Source organism: Aptenodytes patagonicus, chromosome 5 (genome assembly GCF_965638725.1).
Source record: "Aptenodytes patagonicus chromosome 5, bAptPat1.pri.cur, whole genome shotgun sequence".
Lineage (NCBI taxonomy): Eukaryota > Metazoa > Chordata > Aves > Sphenisciformes > Spheniscidae > Aptenodytes > Aptenodytes patagonicus.
The window spans coordinates 62,795,281-62,805,794 of record NC_134953.1 but is presented as its reverse complement, the minus strand read 5'-3'; the positions used below and the strand labels follow the sequence as shown (position 1 = coordinate 62,805,794).

Sequence of the window (10,514 nt, the reverse complement as noted above, 5' to 3'; positions counted from 1 at the left end):
GTCTTTCTGTGCACCAGTGTGGGATGCCGGGGCTGTCCCGCTCTGGGACCACGTCTCAGCCAGCAGCATCACGCTCCCGGGCTGCCATCAGCCCCTGGGAAAAGGGTGCTGGGGAGGGGGACACCCAGACACGGTGGGGGGAAGGAGCTGGGGAAGCTATTGGGCAATCTGGGGAGTGGGGGGTACGGAGGCAAGCGGGATAAACCAGCCAGGAGCAGGTTTGGGCTGGAAATCCAGAGGGGATTATCACGGGCAGCGCAGGGGGCTGGGGGGGGAGCTTTGCAAAGCTGCAGGCACATCATGAGCCATTTGGCTGCTGCTGTTTTGGATGGAAACCAATCCTGCATTAACTGGGGAGAGGTGGTGCTCCCACGTCCTGGCCACCAAACCAGGAGGATGTTTGGGGCCCCAAACTCAGGTGTTACCTCTGTCCCTGTGATGTCCCCTTTGCCCTATGCTGCCAGCATGGCTTTAATTGGGGTCCTCACACTCGGTGGTGTTGGGTATCTGAGAGCACGGAGGACTCCTGGCCAGCACTGGTGGTGACACCTCTAGTTTTTTTGCAGAAGCAGCTGCCCAGGGTGTCAAATTTGGAACAGAAAGGGAGGGCCCTGTGTGTCAGGGAAGAGGCGGTTTAACAGGGGATGTCAGTGAGCAAAATCCTGCAGGGCAGGGAGAGACTGGATGCCAAAACCTAATGGAGAAAACAAGAGGCTGAGACACGCTGGAGCATGCTTGGAGGCTGAGGAGAGCTGGCGCTCAGTGAGCATGGGAGGCTTTCCTCGCTCCGAGGGGGATGACCGACTTGAGTGGCTCACTGCTGGCGGCAGCCTCAGATGCAGCTGCAAACGCGTCCAGGAACAAGCTGGGAAAGGGCTTTTGTAAGCCTTCAAGTCATGTTAATCGCCCTGGCTGTGAGCCCCTGGACGACACCCCGTGGGGCCGGGGGTGCTGAGGAGCCCCTTGGCTCGGGGGAGCGGAGCTGCTCCTGCAGTGCCAGTCCTGCATCCCAAGGGATGCATGCAGGCGAGTGCTGCACCCGGGGATGCTCGGGCAGCTTCGGACCGGAGCCGGAGCTGGAAACCCTCCCTGGGGCGAGTGCAGCAGTGGCCCATATTGCTGCTGGACTCTGGGACCAGGTCCAACTCCTTGTTTGAGTGCACCACCAACAGCTACCCAGAAAAGCCTTTTTTCCTGCAAATCGCAGGGTGCCGGAGGCTCTGGCAGAGCGAGGAGATTCCCATCCTGCAGGCGAGGGGCTGGATGCTGCTGGGTGCTGCGGGCTCCCTGCCAGGCACGAGTGGGCTGCAGTGTTCACCTGTTTCAGCAAAATCTGGGCTGCCAGGAAGATTAATTATATCTTTAAGTTTCTTCAGTTGTCAAATCTTGTAACTATCATCTCAAGCTGACAGTTATATACCTAGCAATTAACTGGCAGCAAGGCTTTGCAGGCAGCAGGGGGGTCTGGCCTTGTTTCCCGCCTATGTACACAACACGCTCTCAAAATGTTGCCTTAATGGAGCTTAACAGTGCTGGCAAATATTTCACTCAGAAATCTCGCATTTGCCAACATGTTGCACCAACTAACACCGAATCAATCAGGGCTCCGATAACAAAGGCTCTTCGTTAGGAGGCATGCGCAGATTTGTGCCTTCTTCCCTCCCCAGACACCCTCTTAGGCATCCACGGGCTGGTGCAAACCAGGAGGAAAAGCCGCTTGATCACCATCCTTTTCCATTGCTGTTGCTTCCTCTGATGCTCAGCAGCAGGTACAGACCTGTCCCAGTGAGCGTGGGAAGCAGGACATTGGTCAGGAAAGCCTTTCACTGACGGGACTGTCCTGTTGGCCCCTGCAAAAAATCCCGCAGGTGGATTCAGCAGCAAGAGGGGTTTGCTGTGCGGTGCGATGCTGTCACAGGAACAGCCGGTACCCTCCTTAGGATGGATTCCCCTTGGGAGGTAGCGCTACCAAAAAAAGCGCTCCTGGATTACCCACTGCCCTCAACTTCAATTTTTTGCCTTGAATGACCACGTTTTAAGATCTCTCCCTGCACCACAGTGTGTTTTACACAGGCTGGGGTGGGTGGCCCCTACGCCAGGCTCCCAGGGCAGAATTCACCTTGCTTCTGCAGCAAGATTTCACATTGGCTTTGCCATACGCTGGCTCTGACCCATGCCAGGACAAACACCGGCTGCTCTGTGATAGCCACCCCCTGTGTGATGCTGAAAGGGAATTTCCTTTGCGTTGGTACGGCACAAGAGGCAGGCAGGGGTTATTTGGCCATCCAGCAGTCAGTAGCATCAGGGCTCTTGGGGAGGAACCAAAGTTTTCTGGAGGTGCAGGTGACCAAAGGACTCCTATTTTCATGCTCTTGGCTGCTGAGCTCACCTTCTGCGAGGACCAAGGGTGGAGGTCTCGTGTCACTGAGGTTGGCAGCAAAAGACGTGTCAGTCCCAGGGGAGTCAGCGCCTCTTGCTGAGGCCATCTTTAAAAGGTTACCAAAACCTCCGTGCCCACGGTTTCAGACTCTGGGAGGGACGCCAGTACAGAGCTCACAGCGGTGGACACTTGGGCATGCTGGAAAGGAGGAAAACGCAGAGAAGAGAAATTGTTCTCCTTCCCTCCAGCTGCTGGTGGCTGAAGCGCTCAGGTGAGTGCTGCGAGCAACGGGTGGGTTAGACGACATGTGAAGATCAAAGGAGGATCTCCAGGGCACCCGGCGAATGTGTCTCATCACATCGCCCACGGACATCCAGAAACACCACCTGGAAGCATCTACATGAGCTACATCTATACTTGCCAAGTGGAGATACCTATAACACAGGTCTATGGTAGCCCCCCGAGCACGGGTGGGAGTGTGGAAAATATTTGTTGGGAATATCGCTATGTTTGGGGATGGTTTGTACCTTCAAGAATTCAGCTAGAAATAATTGACAGGATGATTTGCAGCCATCGCCAAACAACATTACTTTCCTGAAAGCAGCAGCACCAGAGGGAAAACAAATTGAAGCAGGTGTGGGAAGAGTTAGGAAGTGCAAGAATTGCATTCCTGAGCCAAATGGACAGATTGAGACAGAGGAAAACAAATTGGGAAGGGAAATGGCTGCCTATTGCCCAGATTTTTCAGGCGCTGGGAGGAGGTGGAGGTTGGGTTCAGGCTCTGTTTCGGGGCCTGGGAGCGGTGTGTCCATTTGAGCTGCTGTGTTAGTGCTCAACCTGGGGTGAGGGTGGGTTTTTGGGGTGTGTTTCCACCCTGAGCGGGGCTGGGTATCACAGGTTTGGGGAGCAGCATCCTACAGAAGCACGAGCCCCACCACCGCGATGACCATGAGGAGCCCGGCCAGGATGCAGATGCTGATAAAGATGATGTCGCTGGTGTCCTGGCTCTTGATTTCGCGGGCGTCCATTGCTCCCCTGTCCTGCTGTTGGGCATCTACCAGGTTTTCTGCCTGGCTGAGCCTGGACGGGTCAGGGCCAGCGATGAGGGTCACCGAGGCTTCCTTCCTCTTTGGCTCACACTGCACCTCATACTGGTGGATGTCCTCCTGGTTGCCCACCGAAAAATCAATGTAGAGGGTGCTGACAACGACAGATGTGTTGTTGCGTTTCTGCAAAACAAGGGTTGTGGCTCATCGGGGATTTGTGCAGCTCATTTTCACAGGGGTTTGGAGGGCAGCTGGCCATGAATCAGACCAGCATCTACTGAGAAGATGGGAGAGGGACTGGGAACTCCTCTCTGCAGCCGGTACGACCGGCACAGGGTTAACCATCTACTCAGCTTGCTTTAAACGCAGGTTTGCTGACTGCTTACCTGGGATTCGGTGCTGCAGGTGTCGAACCTGGTGTGTATTTTAAAGTTCCCGCCAACCACCTGGGCTGCACAGGAGGGGGTCCCCAAATAAATCCTATTCCTCTCCAGCTGGGCCAGCGACTGCACAGGGATCTGGATGTGGAATTCCGTCCGGGTGCAGCTGACGTTCATGGGCACAACTGTTGGGACAGAAAACAAGGTACATGTGAAGGTCCATGGGGAGGGGATTTCCCCAGGCTGCAGTGACTGCAGTAGCTCAGTGCAGAGCCACAGCCGTTTTCAAAGCTTGCTGTCCCCATCACACATGAAGCAGGCGACCGACAGCAGCAGGAGTAGCAGGGACATTGGCCTCATGAGTTTGCCATGCATCTTGCAGTACCTGGCGTTGCTGCCACAGGACTCACGTGATGAGATGAGTTTTCTGGCAAAAAGAAGCTACACATGAAATGCAGAAAGCATTATTTTATATATCAATATCTTAGCCCTCCCCCATGTCGAGGTCAGATGTGGTTGGCTCCCAGGCACTGTCCTGCTTTCTGCCCTGGGGAGAGACACCACCACTAACCCTCTCAAACCCTGTCCTCCTTCCCAGCTCTCCGAGTGACAACCGAGTGCCACTGCAGGCAACACCATCATGCTGTCACTGCCATTAGCAAGGAAGGATTTACCCTGTGAGAGCAGACGCTCTCCATCATTGCAAAGCCAACGAAACATTTGAGTTTCTGCCCAGGATTAGACCATGAGAGCTTTGCTGATGGCTTGCCATAGGCACAGAGCTCCCCTACACACTACAACACCCCTGCGAGAGAGACTCTTACAGTGATGAAAGGGAGGAGATGCATCTTGGGGGGATCCCATGCCTGCCTGCCCTGGAGTGATGCAGCTGCGCAGCTGCCACCTGGTCCCTGGGGAAGGGTGAGCTGGCTGCCCGGCCCCGGGGCATCTTCCTGGGGATGGCCCAGCCCAGGTCCTGTCCCAAGATCATCAGCCCTCCACCACTCCCAGAATGTTATTTTTGATGGGGAGCTTGTGAACAGTGCATGGAGGGAGCTGCTGTTGAGCTGCCCGTGATGCCAAGAAGAGGAGCAGGGCAATGGGGAACCCAGCCCCTCTCCATCACTCTCTCTCTGGCACTGTATTTGGCCCCCCTGGATCCAGAAAGCATCCACACAGGGAAAGGAGCAGGGAAAAAAATGCCCCCCTCTTTAAAGTTAATCCTTGCTCAGCTTGAACCACCCACTTGGGCAGTATGAATTATTGAATTATTCCAGCGCTCTCTGAATCTTGGCCTTATGAAACTGGTAAGACGCAATAAAATCAATACGAAAAAATAGTGTCACTTTGCTTCACTTAGTGCATTATAAAACCATTAGAAGATTTACCAAATAACTAAAGTGCATTAGATCAAGAGGAGGAGGAGCAGAAAATGGATCCTCTCTCCTGGCGTGAAGGCTTTCGTTCAAATGGCCATAAATCACACATGCCCAGCCCAAGTCACACGCTTTCGTGGGCTCGAAAGGAAAACATCTGCATGGCTGAAGAGCTGGGGTGTGGAGGCTGAGGTGCCCCTTTGCCACCGAGGGCTCCCGAGGAAGCCGGCAGCAGGGAGAGGCTGGTGCCTCCTGGTGAGAGCAGCCACTCTCCTGGCAGAGCGCTGGCGGTTGGATGTGCCACGCAGGCTGCTAACTGCAAGCAGATGCCCGAATCGTCGGGCGAACATAGCAGGCAGCCTTAGCTTTATGGAGGGAGGCTTGGTTTCGTGTCCAAGCTTTTGTCCTCCCCCAACATGCACCCGGCAGCATGTACCGGGGGATGCAGGAGCCTCGGGCAGCTGGGAGAAGCCACATCCCTCTCCGTGACGGGGCTTCCCCCGGCTCTTTAGCTAGCATCCCATCTATCTGTCTGCAAGCTCCTCCATTGGGAATGGGGTTTCTCCATGACCAGACATAGTGAGGCCAAGATTTCTCTCCCTGCACACTGCTGTTAAACACTAAGAAATAAGCAGGACAAGGACCAGGACAGACCTGCTGTGCACACTAAAGCCCTACTAGATGTCTGGTACAACCTCTCTCCCTCCAGAGGCTGCAGAGGCTCAGGACAAAACCCCATCCCATCTCTTACTCCTAGAGCCACATACCCCCAAATCCCTTCTGCTACGCTGGAAATGAAGAACGATTTTGCTGCTGAGGGATAAAAGCTCATAAACCCAGGGCCAGCCACCCCCAGCTCCTGTGCCGCTGGTCCAGCAGCCTTGCTCCATCTCCAGCCCGCCAGCGAGGCTGCCCCTGTCTGAATCATCCCTGACACACAGGTCAGCTCAGATGTAATTATCTTGAAATACAACGAACGCCATAAATTTGCTAGCTTTTGAGGTACAAGGTTGGCAAATACATCAGGAAGGTTACACACCGCTCCTCCCACCAGCTGCGGATGCACCGGCTGGGACACAGGGCATGCCAGCGGCGGGGAGGTGCCGGCCAGGGCTGGCTGGGCAGATTTGGGAGCACCATGCCCCGGGGGTCCTGCCCCTCCGGTGCTGCTGCCAGTGGAGGAGAGGACATGGTTTATGTCTGCCTGCTCAGCTGTGTGCCGGCAGGGCCAGAGCATCCTGGGGAGCAGGGAACAGGGTTGTGATGCTTGAGCTGGTCACCTCCCCCCTGGGTTTTCTCTCCTTCATGCCCTGAGAGAGGAGCAGGAGCATGGCAGCGGCAGCGACGCGGGGAGGAGAAGCTGGACAGCATCTCCTGAATACTAAACACCGCGTGGAGCACGTGCGTCTCGCACTCTGCAAGAGCTGGAGCTCACCCGCCACGTCTTCTCCACCCCATCCCTAAAGAGCCATGTGCACTGCTCCTGCAGACAGGTATCTTCACTGCACAGTCTTTCCAGAAATTACCTGGTCTCAGGCATGTCCTGATGGAAATAAAGCATTGAGGAGCACCCAAGTGAGACCTTACCTCCCACATAGGCGATGGAGAAGCCCCTCTTGGCCGTGTTGCGGTCGGTGTGGAGGACCAGCAGCAGCTGGTTGCTGCGGGAGGTGATGGGCGCCAGGGTCTCCCGCCCGCACCACCGCCCCAGCAAGGACCCGTTCTCGGCGCCACCATCGAAGGCGGCCAGGTGGTCATAGTCGCAGCCGCCTGTCAGGCTGCTCCGGCCCTCCAGCTCCATGTCCAAGAAGAAGACCTTGACCCGGTAGCGCAGGGGCAGCCGAATGCTCCACTGGCACTTGAGGTTGTTGGGGTAGAAGTTGGGGTACCGAGGGCTGGAGAGATTCCCTTTGATGGTGGTGAACACCTCCTGGCACTCGCCTGCTCGGGGAACGAAGGGAAAAGAAAAAATTAAAGCAAACCTGAAGCCCCCTGGGTGTGGATGAGCTGGCAGATGAGCGATCACTTGTTTTATTGCTAAAGCATGCTCTGCCCTCCACCTCACTGCTCCCCAGCCTTGCATTTGGCGGATGGACATCCATCAGTTTTGGGGGATGGCAATGCCCAAGGTTGCCAAAGCCCTACAAGGGCAGACGGGGAAAACCATATCCACAGGGAATGGCATAAGCAAGGAAGAAGGGCGGCTCATGCTCAAGAGAAAGACAACCCGGGGCCTGGGATAGCCACAATGATGCCATTTTCATTGTGTGGTGGTTTACACTTCACACGATCATCTCATGAGCTCTCCCCAAAGGGTTCCTCTTCACTATCATCTCCTCTTGCTGCTGCGGGAGGGACAGCATCACCACCACCACCTTGGGGACCCATCCCCACATCCTTCCCACCACCCCACCACCCTGAGACCCCCGCACCCGAGTAGAAATGGGCCTTGAAGCCCCTGCCGCCAATGTTGAAGTCCGACTTGAACAGGATGAGGAGGTGCGGGGCGGAGGAGACGGTGCGAGGTGGGCGGGCGCTGCCGCAGTAGCGTCCCAGGCGGGGGGCAGCAGTGGTGGGGCCATCGAAAAGGGCCACGTAGTCGAAGGTGCAGCCCTGGCCCCCCTCCACCTGGAAGTCGGTGAACACCAGTGTGAGGGGGCCACCAGCCCCCCCGATGCTCCAGCGGCACTCGGCTTCGTTGGGGTAGCTCTCGGGGTAGCGGGGGCTGGTGATCTCCCCGGACAGCCCTGTCAGCTGCCCACCACAGGCATCTGCGGGAAGGCACAGATGATGAGGATGGTGGGGGAGGACAGATGGATGGATGCTCCGCCACTGCCATCCCTCCCCACTACCTTTCTGGTAGGCAGCGGCGAAGCCGCGCTTGGCCACATGCCGGTCAGAGCGGAAGACGATGGCCATGACGTGCCAGGCGGAGGAGAAGGGTGGCGGGGGGCTGTGGCCGCAGAAGGTGCCCAGGAGGTTGCCCTGATCCCGGGCAGCCCCGTTGTAGACCTGGAGGTAGTCGTAGGCACAGGCGGCATGGTACTCCAACTCGAAGTGGCTGAAGGAGAGCAGGATGGAGGAGCCCTCGGCCACCACGATCAGCCACGTGCACTCTGTCTCGTAGGGGTATGGCCCCGGGAAGTTGGGGCTGGAGAAATTGCCAGAGGGTGCTGAAAGCACCCCCCCGCATTTGATGCCTGGGGGACACAGAGGTGGATGTGATGTCCCCTTTCCAGGGGAAGCCTAAAAGGATGGAGACAGGGTGCACAGCACCAGCTCCATCCCACCACTGGCACTACCGAAACACCAGTGCCCTGCAGACCCCCACTGGGCTTGGTCACCCCTTCTCCCTGGAGGACACATGTTACCCCATCACCTGTCATCCCTCCATGTAACCCCCTTCTCCCCCTGCCGCCCCTGTGCTGCCCCATGGCGTGGCTGCAGCAGGGCTTGGCCGTGTCTGTGAGTTTGTCCTGCCAGTGATGGCACGGTGTCCCCATCCATTTCTTGCTGGGAAAAAGAAAGTAGGGACTGAGTTTTAATTGTTCAGTGGTTCCAGCCTCGCCAGTGCCCCGGCTGCCCAGCCCTTCAGCTTTGTGCCTCCTGCTGATGACGCTCCCTCTATATAATGGTCGTATCGGTGAATTCAAGCTGGGAGAAATAGGGTTGAATGGCTCGATGCACTTAACAATGAGTTATGCATGTAGGGATCGATTTTCTAATGAAATCTTTATACTGAGACATGGTTATTGTAAAATAAGGCAGAGAGGGGGAGCGGCTGCCACCTGCCCCTGGGTCTGATTAGGGTTGGGGTGAAGAGGCTGATACAGCGGGCACATACATCATGTCTGGGAGGGACGCAGACCCTGTGTACCCCCCAGGAGACATGTGTGGGTTCCCAAGCAAGGCTGAGCGCTCGCTGCCATCAATCTGGGCCAAGCATATTGCAAATCAATAGTCAGCCAGCGCGCATTGCTTTTCATCACGCTCACTGGTGCAGTGACCCCCCGGCGAGGGGGGGGGTTTCCTGTGGATGTGTGTGATGCAGCACCACAGCAAATGGGTAAGGGGGGGTGTGTATGTGTGTGTGTGTTGGCACAAGCAGCAAAGCTGGCCAGATCTAAAATTGCCTTGCTAATTACTGGGGATAGGCAATAAAGTAATATGGGGCTGGTACTAAAGGAATAATGTTATTGAAATAAATATCCAAGAGGGGAGCCTGCAGGAGGGGCGAGTAGCCACGGGGCAGGCAGATTGATGGATTAAGGGCTGGGTGCCTCGGGGTGCTCCGGGAAGCCCAGGTGGGTGCAGGCAGGGGGCTGAGCAGGCAGCACCAGGCAGCGGGGTGGCCGCTTGCCCCTCAGGAGCACCTGCACCGAGGCTGGGATGGGTTTTGATTTCTGACGCAGCCCTCTTGTGAGAAAGGCCCTGCTCTTTTTGGGGAGGGGTATTGCTCGTTAGCCGAGTTACTGGGCTGACCTGGCCCACCCTGCCCCCCAAATTACTGTGTTGTCTGCTAACCCTGCCCTACGTCCTGGGGAGCATCTTATCCAGGTAAGGTGAGGGGTTTATTACATGCACAGAAATATACACATGCATACATACGTTGACATATATATGTATATATGTGTGCATATATATATTTATATAGGCATGTGTGACTCCAGAAGTTAACAAAGGCTTCAGCAAAGCACCTGGACACCACAACAGGACAACCCTTACCTGCAATCTTCAGTAAAATAAGCATGAAGTGGAAACTCAAGCGCGTGGTGGTGTCCCGCACTTGCTGCCATGCATGGCGACTGCAGATCCCAGCTCCTTTCCCCAGGCCAAGCTGGGGGACCCCTGGCCTGAGCAAGCCGCTCTCCTTGCACGGGCTGAGAGCTGGGACCCGCTCACACTCCAGAGCCACTGCAGCACCCGCAAACAGCCCCCTCCTCCCCAGGGACCATGGATGTCCATCAGCCCCGGGGTCGCCACTGGGAGCTGGGACCGGGCTCTTACCTCTGCTGGGAGCATCCCCGAGAGCCCCACACAGCACAGCCAGCACCGCCAGGCAGCCCGCCCCCATGCACCCCATCCTCCAGCAGGCAAATCTCCCCTCACCGGCACCCAAGCATCCTTTTGAAGCTGTCTATCTGGTAGGAAAAAAAACAAATAAAGAGAGAAATAAATAAAAAGTGGGAGGACTGTAGAATTAATAGCAGAATGAATAATTCATTGCTTGTTTGAATTAAGAGCGGCAAGGTAACTTGATCTATTCCTCCCTTCCTTCACTCAGTTTTAATGATCTGGATCAAATGTCCCAAGGATTTACACTATACCAGAT

The 10,514-nt window shown here is 56.1% G+C and overlaps 1 protein-coding gene across 1 annotated transcript; it reads right to left on the bottom strand.

Annotated features, from left to right (window-relative positions):
- Positions 1-3,294: 3,294 nt before the first annotated feature.
- Positions 3,295-10,265, bottom strand: CDCP2 (CUB domain containing protein 2). Its single transcript, XM_076338219.1, has 6 exons — positions 10,190-10,265; positions 8,035-8,382; positions 7,615-7,953; positions 6,770-7,123; positions 3,813-3,991; positions 3,295-3,609 (listed from the first exon to the last, which is right to left on the bottom strand). The coding sequence occupies exons 1-6, from the start codon at positions 10,263-10,265 to the stop codon at positions 3,295-3,297; spliced, it is 1,611 nt and encodes a 536-aa protein (XP_076194334.1).
- Positions 10,266-10,514: the final 249 nt, after the last annotated feature.

Excerpts from the sequence above, each read along its gene's own strand:
- CDCP2 (XM_076338219.1), bottom strand. The coding sequence starts at position 10,265 with ATGGGGTGCATGGGGGCGGGCTGCCTGGCGGTGCTGGCTGTGCTGTGT. Across the intron at positions 7,124-7,614 it reads CAAGGCCCATTTCTACTCGG|GCGAGTGCCAGGAGGTGTTC; the intron begins GTGCGGGGGTCT and ends TTCCCCGAGCAG. Across the intron at positions 3,610-3,812 it reads CCTGCAGCACCGAATCCCAG|AAACGCAACAACACATCTGT; the intron begins GTAAGCAGTCAG and ends CTTGTTTTGCAG.